Source organism: Perognathus longimembris, chromosome 5 (genome assembly GCF_023159225.1).
Source record: "Perognathus longimembris pacificus isolate PPM17 chromosome 5, ASM2315922v1, whole genome shotgun sequence".
Lineage (NCBI taxonomy): Eukaryota > Metazoa > Chordata > Mammalia > Rodentia > Heteromyidae > Perognathus > Perognathus longimembris.
The window spans coordinates 6257021-6278654 of NC_063165.1; the positions used below are offsets into that span (position 1 = coordinate 6257021).

The following is a 21634-nucleotide window of genomic DNA, read 5'->3' on the forward strand; positions in this document are numbered from 1 at the left end:
AGGAGGAGGAGGAGGAGGAGGAGGAGGAGGAGGAGAAGAAGAAGAAGAAGAAGTCATTTGAGAGCTTTCCTACTTCTTTTTTTAATAGTAGAAGACAGCCACCAGTCAGAAGTAAAATGCCAATTGACATACCAATCAAAGAAAGATCGGCGAGGCTGGGGATATAGCCTAGTGGCAAGAGTGCCTGCCTCGGATACACGAGGCCCTAGGTTCGATTCCCCAGCACCACATATACAGAAAACGGCCAGAAGTGGCGCTGTGGCTCAAGTGGCAGAGTGCTAGCCTTGAGCGGGAAGAAGCCAGGGACAGTGCTCAGGCCCTGAGACCAAGGCCCAGGACTGGCCAAAAAAAAAAAAAAAAAAAAAGAAAGATCGGCAAGAGAGCAGTATTTGCACTTACTGTCCGAGAAACACTCTATTTTCCCATTATTCCCGTCTATTTCCTCATCCCTTTTGCTTATGATGATGACTAAGGACTCCTGAATGGGTCACGTCGTGTCTCTGAGTAGCTGTTTAGGAACGACATCGCATCATCCTTCCCCATTTTTGAATTTGGAAGTTCTGGTCCCCTCTGCGCCCTTGGCCTGGTGGGGTGTGCCCTGTGTGGTTTTTCTCACCCTGCCAGGAGTCCCTGGGGACAGCTCCCATGGGATGTGCTCTGAGTCCGACTTTTCGCTCAAAGAGCACATGACCTTCCTGGCTGGCTTTGAATCCACCATCAAGGTCTAATAAATAATAAATACTAATAACAGTTTTGAGACACCTATTTGTCCTCCCACGAAAGTCAGAAGGAGGATTGGGACTGCTCCCTAAACATGGTAGAGAGGCTCTCTAAATAAAGAGCTTTAATGCATTTTATATTTAAACCGTAAGGCCATGGGCTCCAACCCAAATTGAGATGGTCTCTGCTCCTTAAGTACCATTTTGGAAAAGTCATTGAAATATTTATCCATCTAGCTGGGTTCGGTATTCCTTAAAGCCTTTCCTCCAGCCCTCTTCCAGATTGGGCTGTGTCCTGTCCTGAGAAGCCACAGCTGACGCTGCTGAGGACCACGGTCTATGCAACTGTGCAGAGCAACATTTCTTTTAATGCACATAGATGGTGTACCAAGGTCAAAGCACTACCTTCACTTTGCATCCTTACTCGACCTTGAGCACATGGGTTAGCCTAAGGGGATAATTGTTCCTAACTTAATAGCACGAACAAGACCTTGCAATGCCAAAATGACGCATGGTTAAGAGCTAGAGCAGGGCTGGGAATATGGCCTAGTGGCAAGAGTGCTTGCCTTGTACACATGAAGCTCTTGGTTCGATTCCCCAGCACCACATATATGGAAAACGGCCAGAAGGGGCGCTGTGGCTCAGGTGGCAGAGTGCTAGCCTTGAGCAGGAAGAAGCCAGGGACAGGGCTCAGGCCCTGAGTCCAAGGCCCAGGACTGGCCAAAAAAACAAAAAATAATAAAAAATAAAAAAACATGAGCTAGAGAAGCTCAGGAAAGGTTAGAGACCTATATCATTTGTCCTCAAATACTTGTTCAGTCATCAGAGTCCTAACAGCACGAATCAAGGGTTCCCTTTTGAAATCCCCCAGCCTCATAGACTAAAATACCTTGATGGATCCCCAAAGGTCAAACGGCCCAATCTCTTGTCATCATGAACCCTTACCCAGCAAAACCTAGCATGAGGGGCTGAGAATGTGGCTAAGTGGTAGAACGCTTGCCTAGCATTGCATGAAGCCCTGGGTTCGATTCCTCAGCACCACAGACACAGAAAAAGCCGGAAGTAGGTGCTGTGGCTCAAGTGGTAGAGTGCTAGCCTTGAGCAAAAAAGAAGCCAGGGACAGTGCTCAGGCCCTGAGTCCAAGCCCCCTGGGATGGGCAAAAAAGAAATGAATGAATGAACGAATGAATGAACAAAATTTTTTTTTAAAACCCTAGCATGAACGCATCTATCCCGCTGCAGGGATATGTGGGGATGAAAGAGAGTGGCTGGAATATGTGTGGAGGTGACATTGTACTCATAAACTGACGTGTTGAATTGAAACCCCTATATGTAATAAATTAAGTGAATCTAACCTAGCCACAACCCGTCACCCTACAATCCAGTCTTCCTGATGGTATAATAATTTCCTTAACCTACTAAGGCAATAATAAATATAATATTGTATATTGTCTATATAACATATACACACATATATTACATATATTGTATATAACATATATTATATATAATAAATACACGTATGTATATTATGTGTATAATACGTGTATATAATGTGTACATATACATATCATCTGTACATATATATTACATATATAATGTAATATGTATATTCTTGTTCATTAGTTTTGCTTTAAAAACAAAAGCCACAAAACCCTAAGGACCATAGTTACTTTGAAGATCCATTCTGTATCTTAGAATGGAATTTAGTTTTTTTCAAAAGTACGAAATTCCCTAACCTTATGTTCTGAGTGAGATAAACCTTCCTGCAACAGAGAGAACGTTCTTGGTCTATCGGAGCTACCTAAAGTGTATGGACTTGGGACTTTAACATCTCAAAAATCTTAAAAAATCAATGAAGAGGGGATAGTTGACTGTAGAAGTTTTTATTTTAGATTCTGGGAGTGGTGAGAGAAACCTACTTGATAAACAGCAGATGACACAGCATTTTCTACACATCTATCTATGGTCTTTATTTTTCTCTTTATCCAGAGATTTCAGTCTTAATCTACTATTATTATATCTATTCTGTAGGATATAAGGAGTCCATGCATATGGGTTTGTGGTGTTTTGTTTTGTTTTGTTTTGCCAGTCCTGGGGCTTGAACTCAAGGCCTGAGCACTGTCCCTGGCTTCATTTTGCTCGAAGCTAGCACTCTACCACTTGAGCCACAGCGCCACTTCCAGCTTTTTCTGTTTTTATGTGGTGCTAAGGAATCAAACCCAGGGTTTCATGCATGCTAGGCAAGCACTCTATCCCTAAGACACACTCCCAGCTCTGGGTTTGTGCTTTGTTCTGGGTTTTGTTGGCTGGTTTTTGCTTTGTTTTGTTGGTCGTTGATGGTGGTGGTATTGTTGTTGAGGTGGGTTTTGCTTCAGTGTAACTTCCTAAGTAGCTAGGTAGCACCCGACTCTCCTATGAGTTGTACACATAAAAATCACAGACTATTTTAAGATATAAAAGTGACAAGTAATTGAACAATATTCTGCCTGATACAACTTTTGTTTTGCTGTCTTACCTTAAGGTTCATGTCTCTACTACAGGCATATTTGGGGAGGAAGAGTATGATTAATCAAACCTATACTCACCCTATCAGAGAAGAACATCACACACAAAAGCAAACATCAATCTTCTAAGTAACTTCTCTTCCCATTCCTACTAACGAAAGGGTTAACCTGAAGTCTTCATCCATTTCCACTGTAATTGGGCAAGGTAGGGAAAGAAATCATTTCAGTAAAGAAATGAAAATTGCTAGCCTAGATACACGCCTGAGGCCAAAAAGAAGGGAAGTGAATTCTCTTGTGAGCTGGTTAGCAAGGTGTGGGTGAGGGGTTGGCGATCTCCATTTTGCCCTTCACTTTCTTGTCATTGTTCAATTTGCCAGTGTTAAGTGGTGATCTCTAGGGTAGAGCATGAATCAATCATGTCTCCTGTACAGTAAGTTCACCATCCGTTTTTCTGGGCCCTGCTTTTGTCCATGGGTGTGTTAAGTAAAGAGCCAGCCTGGTTTGACAGCTCAGCTTGTTGAATGTGGTTACAAACCAAAAGCGGAATCTCTGCTGGCAGGGCTGGGAACGCTATCTTCCTTCTTCTTTCAGAATCTACTTCATTATTTGGCAGCTTGGGTGAAAGAGAGTTCTTGGCTAAACAGGGTAGTTCATAGTTTAGAAACCATAGAATTCGAGTAGTAAGAACAAAGGGTTGGTCCAGAATAGTTTCCCCTAGAAAAGTGAGAGATGTTCTTTAAATCAAGATCGTGACAATTGCCAGACTACTTAAGGTTTATAAATTCTTAAACTCAGTTGCTTACTCTATTTTCAGTTTTTAAAAACCGAGGGGATTAAAATACTGCATAGAAGTATCTTAACTATAATTACATTTTCATTTGCTGTGTTAACTATCAGGTGCACTTATAAAAGTATTTTTTATTTCTCTAAAACAATGCTTAAAGTCTGCATCTATACAAGTTTGCCCCAGAGCTCTCTTGTAAACATGAGTGTTATATTAACTAATCACACATCGGAAGTTCTTAAATGCATGGGGATTTTTAAGGTCTCGGGAAAGCCAGAGGAACACACATGCGTGTGCTAGTGTCCGTGTGCTTCTTGGTCAGAGGACTCGCTCGTGAGCTTGAATTCATTTCAGGGTTCACTTGTGGTCCTGTGTAAGCACACATCTGTTCCTTTGCTATTGCTAATTTTTTTTAAACTTACCGACTCTACAGAAATATGTGATGAGATTCTCCCAAATGTTATTTTTGGGGGCTTTCATTTTTAATATCGTTGGGGTGATTTCTGCGTGTATTTTTCTCATGCATCTAAGTGTAAGCTGAAAACTTAACCTAGAAGATAACAACTGCTTTTAAAAGTTTTTGTTTCGTGTTACGAGTGATTTCATTTCAAAGTAGGCATAAACAATGGAATTGACACCATTTATTTACTCAGAACAAAGGGTGCAAAGTTTGTTTATTCTTCCAAAGATAGATATAAATGGCAACATTTTCCTAAACAAACCTCCAAATCATACATAAATGTTACCTAACCATTGTTTGACTGGGAAATAGACAATGATATTCTGTAATACTTGGTAACAAAAAATATTTCATGGGCTGGGGATATAGCCTAGTGGCAAGAGTGCCTGCCTCGGATACACGAGGCCCTAGGTTCGATTCCCCAGCACCACATATACAGAAAACGGCCAGAAGTGGCGCTGTGGCTCAAGTGGCAGAGTGCTAGCCTTGAGCGGGAAGAAGCCAGGGACAGTGCTCAGGCCCTGAGTCCAAGGCCCAGGACTGGCCAAAAAAAAAAAAAAAAAAATATTTCATGTTCCATTTTGAGGATTAAGAGCATAAAAATAGGAAGTCTGGCACTGGTGGCTCACACCTGTAATCCTAGATACTCAGGAGCCTGAGGTCTGAGGAACCAAGTTTGAAGCCAACCCAAGCCGGAAAGTCCATGAGACTTTTATCTTCAATTAACCACCAAAAAGCCAGACGTGGACTGTGGCTCAAGGGCTAGAGCACCAGCCTTGAACAAAAAAGCTCAGGAACAGCACCCAGGCCTTGAGGTCAAGCCTCAATACTGGCACCAAAAATTTTTTTTTAATTAAAAAGATTTAAAAAAAGGATTATTTCCCAAACATCAATTATATAATATTATTAATAATCTTAAAGTATATAGTTGTGACAACACACTTTCAGAAATGTTTTAAATGTAATCGCACAAAGACTAGAGTTATTACTTTTATTTTTAGTGACTATTTCAGCTACTTCTTTCATAGTTCAATATCAACTGTTAAAGATCTTATAGAGTATTACAATCCTAATGACCCTATAGAAAAGTAGGATCCGAGGCTGGGGATATGGCCTAGTAGCAAGAGCGCTTGCCTCGCATACATGAAGCCCAGGGTTCCATTCCCCAGCACCACATATACAGAAAATGGCCAGAAGTAGCACTGTGGCTCAAGTGGCAGAGTGCTAGCCTTGAGCAAAAAGAAGCCAGGGACAGTGCTCAGGCCCTGAGTCCAAGCCCCAGGACTGGCCAAAAAAAAAAAAAGTAGGATCCGAGTGATAGCTTTAGCCTACTAGGTCATATAAAAGTTTGTTTTCCAAAATTGGAACTAGCAGGATGAAAGTATTTATCTTCTTGTCTGAGTGCCTATGGAGTATTAAGGCAGACATTAGTAATACATTATTTAATCGATCAATACAGACATCTCGCAGTTTACCTATATGTCTCACTCTTGACCCTTGAGTACACTACCTATGTCTGAAAGAGGCCATTCAGCACCAAAGATGTATCTCAGGCTTCTAGGTTCCCTTTGTAAGGAATTCTGCTATACTTATAGAAACTTTTTCTCTAGTCTATATGGGGATTATAAATAGAAAAATACTGATTTCAATGGAAGAAGCCCTAATTTGAGGTAATGATCATGACAATAGCACTGAATATTTGATAGCTATTTATTATTCTAAAGGTGTTAGACTACGTTACCCATCCACATCGTCTCTATGATTTTCTATTATAATATATAGTAAGACCTTACTAATTGAGTGCCATAGAGGGAAGGATAATTTGTGAAGCTGCTAGATTATGATACATTAACAATGATCCATCATTGCATGTAGCACTTACTAAGGAACTATTTCTGTTTTTCAGTCCATACATAAACTGCAGAACCAGTGATGCATCTGTCATTGTCTCCTCGAAAATGCGACACCTCAGTGTTAGGACAAATTTGTGTGAAATTAGAGGAACTCTTTGTGAAATGGTAAAGTCATTAGCCTGCATTGTCTGGAGTTGGCTATGCGTGAACCCCCCTCCCTGGGCTGAATCAATAGTTCAGGAGCCAGTTAAAATGACTGTTATTTTTAAACACAAATGTTGCACAAGGGAACGAATCCACTTTTCTACTTAGAATTCTCTCCCCTCCAGTAAGAGTGATAAGATGAAGCATAAACACAAAGAATCAAAATTAAACTATTGGGTCTGGGGGCAAGGGTTCCACTTGGTGTAACAGAGGGGAGAGAGAGGCCCGCTGCTACGCTTTCATCTATCTGTGTACTTAATTTTCACTCAACCTGTTCTGTTCTTAAGGCTTTGAGTGGCGGTGGCTTCAAATGCATTCATTAAAATGCCTGAAATAAAGCAGACTCTAAAATTATTAGTGGCTTTATAGACTGTCTTCTCGCACTCGCCAGCAAGCCTTGCTTCTATAACTTTACTTTGCTGTCGAAGCTACTATTAAGTCCCATTTCTCAAGCGCAGTTGCTTTGGAGACACTCCCTTACACCCGGGGTTCTTGGCCCTGATTTTCTCCTGAGAGTGACTTCGCAAGGCATCTCTTATGGCACACCTCCTGCCTAGAGCTGACGGAATTACAGTTGCTTATGGACGTAGTCTTAGTTATTAATTCAGGCTGCTATGGCAAAAAAATGCCACAGAATGAGCACGGGTGGCTTCAAAGACAAGCATTCCTTTCCGACCGTGATAGAGGCTGGCGACTCTGAGATCACAAAGCCTGCTTGCCTGGGCTCTGGTAAGGGCTCTCTTCCTGGTTTGCAGATCACTGCCTTCTTGCTGTGACCTCGAGAGACACCGTCTCTTCTTATAAAGGTGATCATCTCATCACGAGGACCTCATCTTAATTCAATTACTTCCCAAAGGCTTCCCTTCTAGGAACGTGACGTTGGAGATTAGGGCTTACGCAGATGGATTTTGAGAGTGGCATAAAGATTCCATTCACGGTAGTTTACACAACTTGAAGTAACGTTATCAACCTACATGTTGCAATGTTCGTTGTGAAACACGTCTTTTAAAGCAATGCTGGAGGTGGAACCCGGGACCTTGCATGCGCTGTGTGTTGCACTGACTACTGGAGTCTGTGCTGGGTGGGCGTTTTGCTGGAGATTCAGCACAAGTCTCCAGGACTTGCCACGCAGCGACCGACCAAGGCATCCCTGGGGGGGGGGTTGTGGAGGTGTGGAGTCTCTGGAGTTCCTCCCAGACTTGTGGAGTCAGAATCTGCAGTTAAGGAGACACCACCTCCCCCCCCAAAAAACAGGATTCCAGATAGTCAGTTCATACCTTGGTACAGGAGAAGGAAATTAAAGACAAGACAGAGCCTCACTGGCAAGATGTTCAGAATCAAGTGCCTATACACAGGGATGAGATCAGAGCAGGGAAGAATGGGACAATTAAATCAGCAGACATTGAGGGCCATTTGTTTTGTTTTGCCAGTCCTGGGGCTTGAACTCAGGGCCTGAGCACTGTCCCTGGCTTATTTTTGCTCAAGGCTAATGCTCTACGTCTTGAGCCACAGCACCACTTCTGGCTTTTTCTATATATGCGGCGCTGAGGAATCGAACCCAGGGCTTCATGTATATGAAGCGAGCATTCTACCACTAGGCCACATTTCCAGCCCTTGAGGGCAGGGCTGTGTGTAAAAGACCCTACTGCTCCCTGATGAACCAGAACCAACCAGGAGATAGACACAGTAACCAGAGATCAAACTGCCAAGTTTATATCTCTGCTGGGACTTTTGGGGGACATGCCTTAGGTAAGAAACGTACCATCACTGAGCCCTGGAAGTAAGGACACTCTGCTCTCTCCTACACGGGCAGTGTCTTCCCAAAGCATGAAGAAGGAGGAGCTTTCCCAGCTGCCTTACTCTACCAGTTTTCTATTGCTGCCAAACCAGCAAGCTACCAAACAAGTCAGCTTCACATCCATTTGTGAGCTCAGAGCCCTGTAAGGCAGAAATACAGGAATGTCCCTAGGTTCTTGCTGGTGGCACCTCGGGGCTATTCCTGCATTAGTGCATGAGCTCCCTCTTCCTTCCTGAGCAATGCCTGACTCTACTTCTTACCAAGCCAGAAAAACACTCCATCTGTAATTCTCTTATGATTAGGTGAGGCCCATTAGAATGATGTAGGGATTACTGGTTAACTCCAAACCAACTGATTAGTACTCTTCATTACAGAAGGGGAAAAAAAATCTCCGTTTTTTCATATACCATAACCAGGGCATCATGGTTTGTCATATTACAGTGCCAAGGCCTGGGATGTAAAACTTTGGGAGCCAGGAGTGTTCGTTTAGGGTTCTTCTTACTGCTTCCAAAGTAACACAACAGTTAACTTGGTCTCTCATTGTAGAGAATGAAACAGGGATGTGGAGAAGGGACCGAGAGTTATACATGGAGAAATAATGTTCCACCCAGAAACCCGAGCCACGAAGATGTACTTCTGTCGTCTACCTATTTGCCACCCTCTTACCCCTACCCCACATAATCAAACAGCTACCACACAAAATACAGCCCAAGGGTCATTCGGGAGAGGTGGGGAGTATCACGAGGCATGAGGTTGCTCCCTGAGAGGGAATTTTGTCCAAAGCATAGAGATCTGACATTCTCCCCCAAGATGAGGACTAGGAGCGGGTCCTTCATCCTGCAGAACGAATCCAAGGAGTTCGCACGGGTTTCAGGATGCACAGGAGAGCCAAGGTCAACAGACCTGTGGGGAGGGGAACACTGAATGAAATCAGAGCGTCTTCCTAAGAATGTCTTTCTTTGCAAGACCCTGGTCAAAGGTCAGGAAATTCGAACCTGTATGATGGTGCTACAGGTGGGAAGGGGAGATAAATCGCAATAAGCAGAGAAGCCAAAACAAGGAGTAGAGTTAAAGGGAATTCTATGGCTCTAACTATGGAAACCTGGAGAGGAAGGGTACCGTGGGTCAAAGGAAGAGCTGTTTGGTGGTAGAAACTAGTGGCTTTGCTCTCCAAGGAAAAGGTTAATTTTCTCATGTCTCCTCCATCTTACACACACACACACACACACACACACACACACACACACACACACACACCCCTCTCAACGTTGATCTCCTGGCTCTTCCCCCAGGCCCTACCTGCAAACCATACCACCTTCTACAAAGGTTGTAGTTGCTCTCTTGATAAACAAACCCAGTGTCATCTTTCATTCCTCATCTTCGCTGCCTCTCTTTGGTCTTTAGGATACAGCTTTCCTCTCTGCAAACCCTGATCTCCATTTTTTTTTCCTTTTTCCCTGCCTATCTGACCAAGTTTCCTTGGTCATTCTCTTTTCTGTACACCCTATTGCTTCTGTAGTCTGAGAGTGCGTACGTCAAAATTGCCACAGGCGACCTCTCCTGAAACTTTCGCCTTTCTCACCAGCAGTACCCTTGATCCTGCTATGTCCCTCTAAAGCTGGCATTTGAGATCTACCCCAGGCCCGTCCCCTTCTGGTCTTCCTGACTTCTACCAACAGCCAGAAATCTGGGTGCCTCTGTGGCTTCTCTGTCAATCAAGTTCTTTCACCTGTATCTTCCATTGCCTTAACTCAGTGTCTCGGGATCCCTTGTCTTCTGTGCTTCGGGTCTGCCTATCCACTTTGGATAGACATCTATTCACTGTGGTATTGCCCAGCTGCCATGGTTGTGGTAGATCCCACTGCCCTCATGTTGAACTTCATTCTTCAGGTTGTGTGTGCTGCCTAAGACCTATGGAAGTGACAATGTTACATATGAGTTGTTACCCCCCCTCCTCCAAGTCTAACCCCAACCTGATCTCAGACCCAAGCTACAACTATACTAGGATGGACACACCGGTCTGTTTTACAAGTTCGTGTCTTTATTCATAATGTTCTCTCTGCCTAGAATGTCTTCTCCTACTCTTCTCTCCCCTCCCCATACCCTTCCTCTACACTTCTTAATCACCCAACTGTCTATGCAACCTGCAAGAATTAAACTACCTATCACCTACACTGAGGACAAAGTCTTCGTAGAGCCCCTCCCCACCAGATCTTGGGACCTTACCCAGGAGTCTAGCAGCAGCCGTGGCTTCTCCTTGCTCTCATCTATTTGTCTTTTGTCATAGCTGAGCTAAGAACCCTGCCTGATGCATAGGAAGTAGAGAAATCCTGAGGGAAGAAAATCAAATATTTCATGGCTATAAAAGTGTCACCGTTGCCATTTGGAATGAATCTAGGTCAGAGATGACTAAAAAGATGATCCTCAAACCTCTCTAGCTGACTACAGATTACTTCAGGATAGTATCCTTAAACTGGGTGCTGGTGGTTCACACCTGCAATCCTATGCTATTCAGGGAGTTGAGATTTGAGGGTCACAGTTCAAAGCCAGCCCACGCAGACAAATCCAAGAGACTCTAAACCTCCAATTAACTAGCAAAAGTTTGGAAGTGAAGATGTAGCTCAAGTGGTAGAGCACCATTCTTGAGCAAGAGTTCAAGCCTCAGGACCAGTACACAACAAAAGAAATAAGCAAGCAAGCAAGCAAGAAAAAGAAAGAAAGAAAGAAAGTTAGGAAGGAAGGAAGGCAGGCCAAGAAAAAAGAAAGAATATGATCCTTGAATGTTAATGAGTTGCATGGCGAAAATTTCAGAACTAGCTTCTAATAAAGATTACGACCCAGGGCTGGGATTGTGGCTTAGTGGTAAAGTGATTGTCTAGCATGCAAGAAATGCTGTGTTAGATTCCTCAGTACCACATACACAGAAAAAGCCAGAAGTGGCTCTGTGGCTAAGTGGTAGAGTGCTAGCCTTGAGCAAAAGCAGCTCAGGGACAGAGCCCAGGCCCAGAGTCCAAGTCCCAAGACTGGCAAAAGGAAAGAAAGAAAAGAAAAAGAAAAGACTATGCTCCAAGCTAGAAAGGACCAAAGAGAAAGATGAGATCAGAGTTGAGGAGATCCTTAAAGAAACATGGCTCAGCACTCATGCGGACTCGGGAGTGAGGAGGCGTGTGCCCGGGTAGGAGTGTGCTCCTGACTACTTGTGGCACAGGTCAAAAGTGAGGTAACTTTGGGCAAGTTTCTTAATGCCCCAAGGAGACTCCTTGTCCATACAATGGGCATGGCCATGGCATTGCAGAAACCCCATGGTGTAAGGTAGCCCTTCCTAGCCTGGCGTAGAACAGCACATGATGGGAGGTGAGAGGTGACCCAGCCGGCCAGCTGTCACTCTGTCTGTCATCAAGGCACACAGTCTCTCCTCTCCTCCCAGTTCAGGAGTAGTGCTTTCCAGGCTTACCAGGAGAGCAGAGGACCTGGAGGCAAATCCAGCCAATGGGGCAAATCCCTTCAGATCTCCCCAGATGCTTAGTGCACCTGGTACCCCAACTCTAACCAGCGTGGCTGTGCCCTCCACTCTAGTGATCACCAAAAACTAAGTCTTCAGTAAGCTGCATCCCTTTCAAAAAACATTCACATATGCATTCACTTTGCTTTTGTGCTACACAGAATCTTAGCTTTTTCTCTCCAAATCCTTGAAATATTAGGCGTGGACATAAACCCTGGCTCCTCCAATCTGCTACTGCGATTTCTCAGCTTCAGGGTCTCCAGAGAGAAAGTGCAGGAGGTTTGGTTACATGGGTCTGCAATATAAATTAGTGTTTCTAGTCAACTGTAAGGCATGGTTCTTCGCCACTCCCTGTCAACCTCAAGCTTGTTTGACTTTAAGGTAGTTAGTGCAAGTGAATATATATGTATATGTGTGTATATAGGCATATACATACATATGTGAATAGATACATATACACACATATATAATGTATTTGTAAACCACAATGTTTTTTAATTACTTCAGGGATTCTTCTTCAAAAACTTCTATTTAAGTCTTTTAATCATTCATTAGAGTGAAGTCCTTCAGAAGCTTTTATTATTTTATCTGCTTATTTTGCTTTGGAAAAAAATATATATAAGACTAAGGAGCTGAGAATCTTGTTCTCCTGCCTATTTAAACAGCGTCTGGAAATCTGAAATAATTACATCCTTTCCTAGATTGGTTTTTTTTTAAGTCATATTATATTATGATCTGGAATGACACCGAAAGTTTTAAGACTATAACATTTAATAATGCTCAAATCCTATGGTTAGAAAACTGCTGTTTCTTCCTCATTACTAAGTGCTGACCAGGGCTTGATGGGTCATTTCAAATCCACAACATTAATGTATTTAAGGGAAACAGAAGAGCTTCACATGGCTTTGTTTAGTGGCTTACCTGAATCTGTACCTGCAACGGAGACATAAGTGCTTCTTCATGTTTGGGGACAGATGACAATTATGTCCAATAATAATTGATGTCATCTGTTACTTAAAAATGAGTGGTTCCAAGGTAAACAACCTGCTGTCCTAAATTAAAAAAAAAAGAGAAAGGGAAGCAAGCAAGGAAAGAATATATCTAAAATGGAAATAAGCAGTCTCAATGTTGAATTAGCAGCTTGTTTCTTTTAGACAGTATATTCTAAATTGTCTTCACTGCTTTAAAGACATTCCTATTTTAACTTCTTGCTTGTAACCTCTGCTGTATTTAAGTGTTGTGCTAAGCTAGAGTTTGGTTTTCATCTCCCTATGAGTTGTGGTTCATTCCTATACCTTCCAAAGGTATTCTTAATATTCAATAAGTGAACAACATTTATTCACACACAGAGCTTACAAAGGGTGGAATCTCTGACATATAAAGATTCAGTATTCTCTAGCAAAAGAAAATGTTGGCAGATGAACTGTACAAACATATTCCTATGCCACAGATCATTTTTATTTGGAGATGGTCTCTTATTTTTATGTCACATATGCTGAAAAATCACCAATAGAATAGAATGAACAAGCTAGCAAAAAAAGCCATTAAACTTATATTTTTAGATTTGCATGTATTTCAGTTAAATAAAAATTTATTCACTACCACTAAACAGCATTTGCTACTAGAAGATGTATGATTAATTAAATTTTTCTGCATTCTAATATATCAGGATGTGTACATTAAGTAAATCTTTCAAGTAAAACCCATGGTATCTTAGGCTCCAGATTATATTTTTACAAAATGTGCATGCATATGAGCATGTATCTGATTTTATGTCATGTATCACAATATATAACTTACAATGTAATTTTGCCAAATAATTACAACATTTTTGCTGATTCAAATATACTTAAAAGCAGTCCTTCCTGTTGTAGATGTCATATCTTATAAAATATTCCAATGAAACCTTAAATGGCACCTTTAGTTCTGTGGCGTTTACCATTTATATATTCTGGTCTTATTAAATGACTCCATATGACTCTGAAAAAACTTATAATACAGCGTGGCTTCTGTTTATTACCTTTGTTATTGCAATGGTAATGTAGCCATTTTTTACAGGTGTAAAATGTTTATTGAGCATCCTCTAAATTTTTTTTAAAAGATGATGAATTTTAAAATATGCTAAGGTGCTCTTTGTGGGATGCACAACTCCTTGATGAAGTTTAAGTGGAACAATCACAAACCACAGCCTCCCGTGGAAATGAAGAATGGTGGCTAAATTTCAAACGTGAAATAATCTCAAAGCCACTTCAGAGAGGGGAAAAAATGTTTAATTAAATTCCAGTGTTGAAAACGGACCGTGGTGGGTAGATTATTTGGGCATATATATTACTCTTCATTAGAATTGTTCTCTGTCTGTAACAGCAGCTGTAGCAATGTGACCAGAAACCAATTGGAACCTGTCAAAAAGACAAAACAAAACCTTGTTTTAGTGGAAATGATTCTGTCACGAGTATTTCCAAACCTTGATTTCTGTATCCATCACGTACTGACTCACACACGGAGGGTGGTTTCAAAGTAAGATAATTCTTGAAATTCGATTCCCACTTTTTTAAGCTTACTTGATCTGGAAGAGATTTTTGGAGGAATCCATTCAGGGGTTCTCCAAGGACCACTTAAGAGTTAGATTGTAGAAAGAAGAAAAAAAAAAGTCAGTGGGCTGTGATCGTTTTATTAGGGAAATTGTTACCTCCTAGCGATTAAAAAAAAATAACAAAACCACTGTGGAAAACTTCTATTCCATTCCTGTTGGGGACATGTTCAAATTCCCTTCCCGGACTGCAACTAATTTGGAAGAGTATTTTCTCTAGCACCCGCCTGGTGCAGCAGCGCTCCGGGGTACTTTTTATTATGTTCCTTTTAGACAGCAGGCAAAGCCGGAGAATTCTCCATCGTCCCCGGAAAAAGAGAGTGGGGTGGGCAGGAATTCCGCGTTTCCTCCTCGATGGTTGGGGTCCGAGTAAATTCAGTAAGCTCCCCGTGGACTAAAGGGAAGGGAGCCCCGGCGGCGCCCGCGGGGCGCTGGGTCCAGGCCCGGAGGCGAGGAGCGCGCAGTTGGGCCGGCCGCGGGTTTCCCGGTGCGCCACGGCGCGCGCGCTTGCGGCGCCCCGGCCCGCGGAGCGCTGTGCACCGGGCCCGCGGAGCGCTGCACACCGGCCGTGCAGCGCGGGCCGAAGCGCGCCTCGTCCCGGTCCGCGCAGTCGGGCTTCGGACGGGGAATTCACAGGCTGCAACGCGTACCACGTCGCGCTTGAAACCCAACTTGGCGCGGGCATGGCCACAACTCACCCTGCCGATTCCCAGCCATGGGAGCCTGCCCTCGGCTCTCGTGGGGGGAACCCGCCTGAGGCCCAGTCGGGAGTCAGTTGTTTTCCCTGGATTACGGGGTTCACTAGTATCCTCATCTTATTTTCAAGGCCCGCTGGGGCCCCCAGCGGTACGTGGGGAGGGGGGTGGGGGGAGCCTCTGGTCCCGGCCCCCAGGAGCCCCCGGCGAGGTCCTGGGAGCGGGGAGAACTTGCCCCCAGGTCTGGCGGGGACACCTGAAGCGGCAGGTGGCCCGGCGGCGGGGAGCGAGCGGGATGTGGGGTCTCACCGGAGCAAGGTGGGGGTGCTAGAAAGCAGACGTTTCTAAATAAGTCCCCATGAAAATCATTTGAATAAGAAACGCACGGAGACTGTTCCTTCGGGAAGGCCTCCCCCCGTCCCCCCCTCCCTTCCCCAAACAAAATGCCTTACGACTGGACAGCGGCAGAGTTTGGGGAGCAAGAGGAGGAGATGGGGTGGCCCGCTTTGGGAAGAAGTGCCCCAGAGACGGCGAGCGCTGGGGCCGCCTTCTCCCCCCCCCTCCCTTCCTCCGCCCCCTCTCCCCTCCCCTCCCCCGCCGGGCACCTGCAGCGCCCCGGACCCCCGATCGGACGGACCCCGGTGCCAGGGCGACGTCTCACTCGGGTGCGTCTGGAGAGCCTGGATCCCCCGGCCACCAAGGGGGCTCAGGTTGGCTCTGACGGTCGTTTTCTGCCGTCTCTCTCCAAACTCCTGAAAGAGCCACCCGAAGGTCTCCGCACGGCGGAGTCCCGCGCGTGGGAGGCGTGGAGGGGCCGCCGCGCGCCCAGGGCGCGGAGCGAGGGCCGCTGCTGCCCCCTGGCGTCCACCCGGACGGCCCGGGGGTGACCGGGAAACGCTTCCCCCGCGGCTCCCCGCGGCTCCCCGGCCACGGCCGACCGGGCCCGGGGCGAAGGAAGCGAGCGGCCCCTAGGGCGAGGGGGGAAACGGCCTCCCGGCTCGACCCGCCACGGTCCCCCTCCTCCTCCACCAGGTCCCAGGGACGCCGCCCCGCGCCCGAGCCGCGCGTGCACGTGGCGGGGGTGGGGTGGGGGTGGGGGACGGGGAGTGAGCGAGCCTCCGCGCACGTGAGGGGCTCCCGCGTGGATGCGACGAGTTAGGGGTTCGGTGGTGCCCGGAGGGTGAGGGGAGCGGGAAGCTGCCCGGAGTGGGTGAGAAACCTGCAGGGACGGCAGGCGGCAGGGGGTCAGGAGGGAATGGGAAGCCTGGGGGGGGGGGGGAGCGGAGAGTGAGGATACAAGTCTCACCGGATTTGTTGGGGGGGGGGGGGGGTGGCGGGAGCGGGCCGCGGGCCAGGCCGGGGCGGAGCGCGCTAAGCTCCGCGAAAATGCCCGCGGCGCCGCGGGGACGGACGGGGGGCGCAGGGGGAACTTCCCCGCCGTACCACGCCGCGCCGCGCGCAAGCCCCGGGGGGTCGGCGGCCGCGCCGGGGCCGGGGGATTACGGGGAGCGCAGACGAACGCCCCCGGCAGTTTCCGGGGTGCTGGCGGGCGATCGGGGACCCGCGGCCGGCGTCGGAACCCCGCCACAGACTTTCCGTCCGCACTTGGGCGAGCCGCAAACTCTGAGCAGGGCGGGCGGACGGGCGCGCTCAACTTTCTCTTTGAGTTCCTGGTTCTTTCTTGGGTGGGGGGGGGGGGGGGTCTCCGCCCAGCACCCGCATGCGGCGAGCCGGGCCCGGAGAAAAGCATTCATGAAAGATAGCTACGATCGATTGCTAAAAACAACCCCCCAAAATCACCCAAATCGCCAGTTTCGCGGCTGCCCAAACGGGCCTTGGGAACGCGCCGAGCCCTTCTCCCTCCGGGCCCAGGTTCCTCGGGCCCCCTGGCGGCCGAACCCCGCTCCTTCCCGGGCACCAGTGGCCTGACCACCCGCAGTGACCGGGGCCCATTCGGGGACTCTCAACCCGGGTCCTCGCGATGACAGCTAAGTTTCCCAGACGCTCGGGGAGCCTCCCTCCTGCTCGTCTCCGGACCCCGGTTCCAGCTCGCGGGCTGGGTCCTCCTCCTCCTCCTCCTCCTCCTCCTCCTCCTCCTCCTCCTCCTCCTCCTCCTCCTCCTCCTCCTCCTCCTCCTCCTCCTCCTCCCGGGCCTCCCCCCCCCCCCGTGGCCACCCGTGGCGCCGCGGCTGCTTATGGCAACTCCCCGCGGGGAAGCGACCGGGCCACCGCGCGCGCGCGTGGCTACCCACCGGGGTCTGCGCTTGGGCGGGGCCTCGTGCCGGCTCGTGCGTGTTTACGCAGGGCCCCCGCGTGGGTGCGGATGGTGCGGGGCGGCGTGGCGGGTGCGCGGCGGCCCAGGCCCGCGGAGTCCCGGGGCCGCCGGGGCTGCTGTACAGTAGCGCGCGGGGGCGCGCGGACCAATTCCAGGAGCGCGGAGCGGAGCCGCACCCTGGCTGATACCGGAAAGGCCTGTGATTGGCTGCCCGCCGCCCCTATGCAAACGAGCTGAGGGAATGGAATTCCACGGGCCGGGCTTACAGTAAAAGCACGTTCATTTCCAGGCACTCTCATTCATAGAGCCAGCGGGCGCGGGCGGGACGGGCGCCCCGCGGCCGGACCCCAGCCAGGGCTTACCACGCCGCCGGGCCCTGTGCGCGTGCGACGGGCACCCCTCACCGGGAGCGGCACTTGGGGACGCCACCCGAAAAGTCAACCTTGGCGGCTGCGCCTTTGACCTGCGCGGGACTGTTTTGTTTTGGTTTCCTCTCGGGCTTCTTGAATGAACTGACTCCTCTTCGCCTGGATGCTCCAACTTCTTCCCTGGCTGTGAACTTTCCCCCGCGCCCCCCCCCCCCCACCCTCCGATTGTTTCCTTTGACAACTGCGGGGAGAAAGTGCGCCCGCCCGGGGAGAGGGGAAAGGAAAAGGAAAGGGGTGGTTGGTGGTGGTGGTGGTGGTGGTGGTGGAGGGAGGGGGGGTCCTAGGCCAGCCGCAAAGTTGCATGTGCGCGTGGCAGAGTGCGCGTGGGAGTGCGCGCGCGCGCGTGTAACCCGAGCCGCCGGGTCTGTGGCGATCTGCTCCGGCGGAGCCTGCCTGCTCTGCCTGCTCGCTCTCTCTCTCTCTCTCCCCGGGCCCCGCTCCACCTGCTGCGGTTACGCGGTTGTGGGTGGGTGTCCGTCCGCGCAGCGCATCGACGGCGGCTCAAGCAAGCAGCCAGCCGCCTCGGTGGCGACGTTGGAGGAAGATCATCGTCTCCCTGCTGCCCGGGTCCCGGACTGACCGCTTCTGAAGAGTGCGTGTCTGCGTGTTTGTGTTGACTCTCGGCTTCTCCAAACCACAGGATCGGCCGCCACACCACCAACGTTCCCCCCCCCCCCCCCCAGCCCCGGCGCTCAGATGGGGAGACTGCACCCTGAATACCATCGACTTGGACTTTATTATTATTTTTAAGACTAGCTAGAGATCTTAAGTTTCTGCACTGATCTTTATTTTTATTTTTATTTTTTGGCCAGAATTTATTGAGAGAACATGACAAGAAATTCTAAGCCAGCTCTCTTCCAACTACTGAAGCTGATTTTCAAGGCTACTTAAGGGGGAGGGAAAAGGAAAGAAAAAAAAACCATTGTGCTACGAACAGTAATGGATTTCTGTTGTGTTTAAACTCTCTACAGATTGTATTGTAAATATTTTATGAAGCAGAGCATATGTATATATTTATATGTATGCGGGCACATGCATTCTTAGCACAGCCTCTGGAAACCGCGGTTCTTGTTTTGGAGGATGGAAGACGGTGGTCGTTGCGTTTTGCTTTGTTTTTTAATGTGAAAAGAGGCGTCTTGAATGGCAGGCGCTCCTTTCTGTGGCTTTGCGTTCTGTTGGGACTTTAGGCTGAACTCGCTTGCAAGACAGACAGACAGACAGACAAACAAACCAAACAACCCCAAACCTACAGGGAATTAACTACTGGAACTTCCAAATCACGTTATTTGCCGGTCGTTTTGCTCTCTGCCAAAAAAAAAAAAAAAAAAAAAAGCATAGATCTATATATTTTAAAAGTGTATGGGAATTTTACCTCTGGGAACTTTGTTTTTAATAGCCAAAGACTGAACTTAAACGCTCAAAGCAAAAAGGCTCTGAGAACCGCAGCCTCCCTTTGGGCCTTGGACTCCGGATTCTGGTCGCTCATTTTTCTTTTCTTTTTCTTTTGAATGCCCTCCACGATCGGTTCCGAGGAGCCCCGGCTTGTTGTGGGTTCGGGTCGGAGGCCCGATCTATCCGCACCCTAACACTGCCCCAGCCCGGGGCTGTTAGGAACTTTGTAGCTCGCCCGCCCGCCCGGGGGGCCCCCAGCAAGCCCTCCCGCGCGGTTATCCCAGCCACTGAACTTGTATGTTGATCTCCCGGGAACTGCTGCTGGCTGAAGACCCGCGCCCCTGTCGCCGTCCGGCGGGAGCTGTTTGCAGGGTCCTTACTCAACCGGCTTGTTGTGATGCGTATCCCCGTAGATGCCAGCACGAGCCGCCGCTTCACGCCGCCTTCCACCGCGCTGAGCCCGGGCAAGATGAGCGAGCCGCTACCGCTGGGCGCCCCGGAGGCCGGCGCCGCCCTGGCCGGCAAACTGAGGAGCGGCGATCGCACCATGGTGGAGGTGCTGGCCGACCACCCCGGCGAGCTGGTGCGCACCGACAGCCCCAACTTCCTCTGCTCCGTGCTGCCCACGCACTGGCGCTGCAACAAGACCCTGCCCATCGCCTTCAAGGTACTCGGTGGAGCGCACGGGTGGCGGGGGTGGGGGGGTGGGGGCCGGGGTGGGGGAAGGTGATCCCCCCCTCCCCGCAGAGCAGAGGCTAGGCCACGGGGTTGGGGTGCTTGGAGAGGCGCAGCTGGCTGCCCCAACCTGGCTGCTGGTCTTTCACCCCCACCCCCGGCCATCCTGGGATGCGGGGGATGGGGAGAGATGCTGCGTTGTCTTGGAGACCCCCCCCCCCGTCCCCAGAGAGAGAGAGATCCCCGGGAGGGCTCCCTGGGAATCCTGATCATCACAATAAATAAATCGGCGTGTCCCCAAGACACCCACAGAGGGCCGGCCCGTGGGGACGCGCTCTGCCAAGGCCTGACCTTTGGCAAGCGCAGGAAAAGTTATAAACCAGGGGAGGACCGGCCCGTTTGCGCCCGCGGGGCGCTCACCCCCCCTCCCCAAGACACCCCGGCCCTTCTGGGCCTCCTAGATGACAGTGTCAGGTGAAGAAGTAGAGAGACTTCTAGGCTTTCCGGCCCGAGGGATGGAGGTGGGGGGGATACATAAATACCCGGAGCAGGGGAAGCTGTCCGAGGTTTTCTCCCACCCCTGGCTTCCTCGCTGCCCTGGGAGCAAAACGCGGGTCCAAAGTCCGCGGCAGGCGTCCCGGAGTTGGTGGAAAAGTCTTTCCCAGCTTCTCCCGGCCCGGAGCCCGCAGGTAGCAAGTCCCGGTTCCTTTCCTGGAACCCCTGGCCGCGGTCGCGGGCTCACCTGGTTCGTGCCCTGGGCAGCGCTGGGTGGCGAGGTGCTTTCCGGAGGTCCCCCTACCCCAGCCAGCTTTGCCGGGCCGGGGCCCGGGCCCGGGCTGGCGGCCGGTGCCTGCGCCGGGCTCGCTCGCCCCGTGGGTCTCGGTGCTCAGTTCCCTCCGCGTCCTCCCCTGCTTCCCAGCTGTCTGGAAAAACCTTGGCCTTCCAACGTGAAGTATAAACAACCCCGGGCGCTTTTAAACAACCGGCCCTACTACTCTGGCTGCGGGCAGGGGAAAGTTAATGTCTGCAGCGGGGTTCATCTCTTTGGGTGTCTAACAAGGGTGTAAAAATACAGCCTTTTTTTTTTAAAAAAAGAACAATCCTCTGGGTCCTTTCCTGATCATTTGAAAGACCAAGGAAGGCAGGTGGTTCAGGCTGTAAAGATAGGCTATGTTTTTCTTTTATGGTTAAATAATTGTTCCCTTTAAGGGGGGGGGAATATAATTTAATAAAAGCTTTTTATAGTCTCAGGCCTCTACCGGGTCTTGATCTAATTACAATGAATAATGTTCATTTGAGGGGGAGACTGCTGCCCGAGTTCTTTATTTTTAAGCCCTCCAAACTTGCTGAGTTTTGAGACAACAGAAATACAACTTACAGTCAGTTCTGCCTAGGGAGAATTTCCTCTCCTCCTCTCCCCGCCCCACACCCCATCCCAGTTTGTTTAAGAAGGATGAATGGGCAGAGGGGAAGTAGACACCTGACTTTTTCCTTCCCGGCTGCCATTTATTTAGGTGTGGGTTCCTTGGGGAGGCCATTTGGCTTTTCAATGGTTCTAATCTTATGTAAAGGTTACATCAACAGACTCAGCTGGTAGGTGCCCTCAGCTCAGCCTCCCTGAGAAAGACCTGACAAGACTGGGCCCTGGGGTCACTGTCAGACAGGACAGGGCTGAAAGAGGGCCCAACCCAGGGCTATTTAAACCAGGTTTCTGCTAAGGGATCTGGGGCTTCCTATGGGGAAACATTCTGG

At 48.9% G+C, this 21634-nt stretch overlaps 1 protein-coding gene and 1 long non-coding RNA gene across 5 annotated transcripts in view; one reads left to right on the forward strand and one right to left on the reverse strand.

The window, feature by feature from the left end:
- The window catches only part of Runx1 (RUNX family transcription factor 1), a 217008-nt gene that overhangs the window by 110276 nt on the left and 85098 nt on the right, over nt 1-21634 (forward strand). For 3 of the 4 annotated variants that reach the window (XM_048346255.1, XM_048346253.1, XM_048346257.1), the window contains exon 3: nt 19621-19874. In XM_048346255.1, coding sequence (XP_048202212.1) covers nt 19621-19874 — 254 coding nt within the window. Of the gene's footprint in view, nt 1-2077; nt 2088-19465; nt 19875-21634 lie in introns of those variants that run through there. The other variant, XM_048346256.1, reaches the window with a different exon arrangement.
- Nucleotides 15105-19563, reverse strand: LOC125351474. Its single transcript, XR_007210955.1, has 3 exons — nt 19501-19563; nt 18474-19120; nt 15105-15116 (listed from the first exon to the last, which is right to left on the reverse strand). It is a non-coding gene; the product is annotated as an uncharacterized LOC125351474 (long non-coding RNA).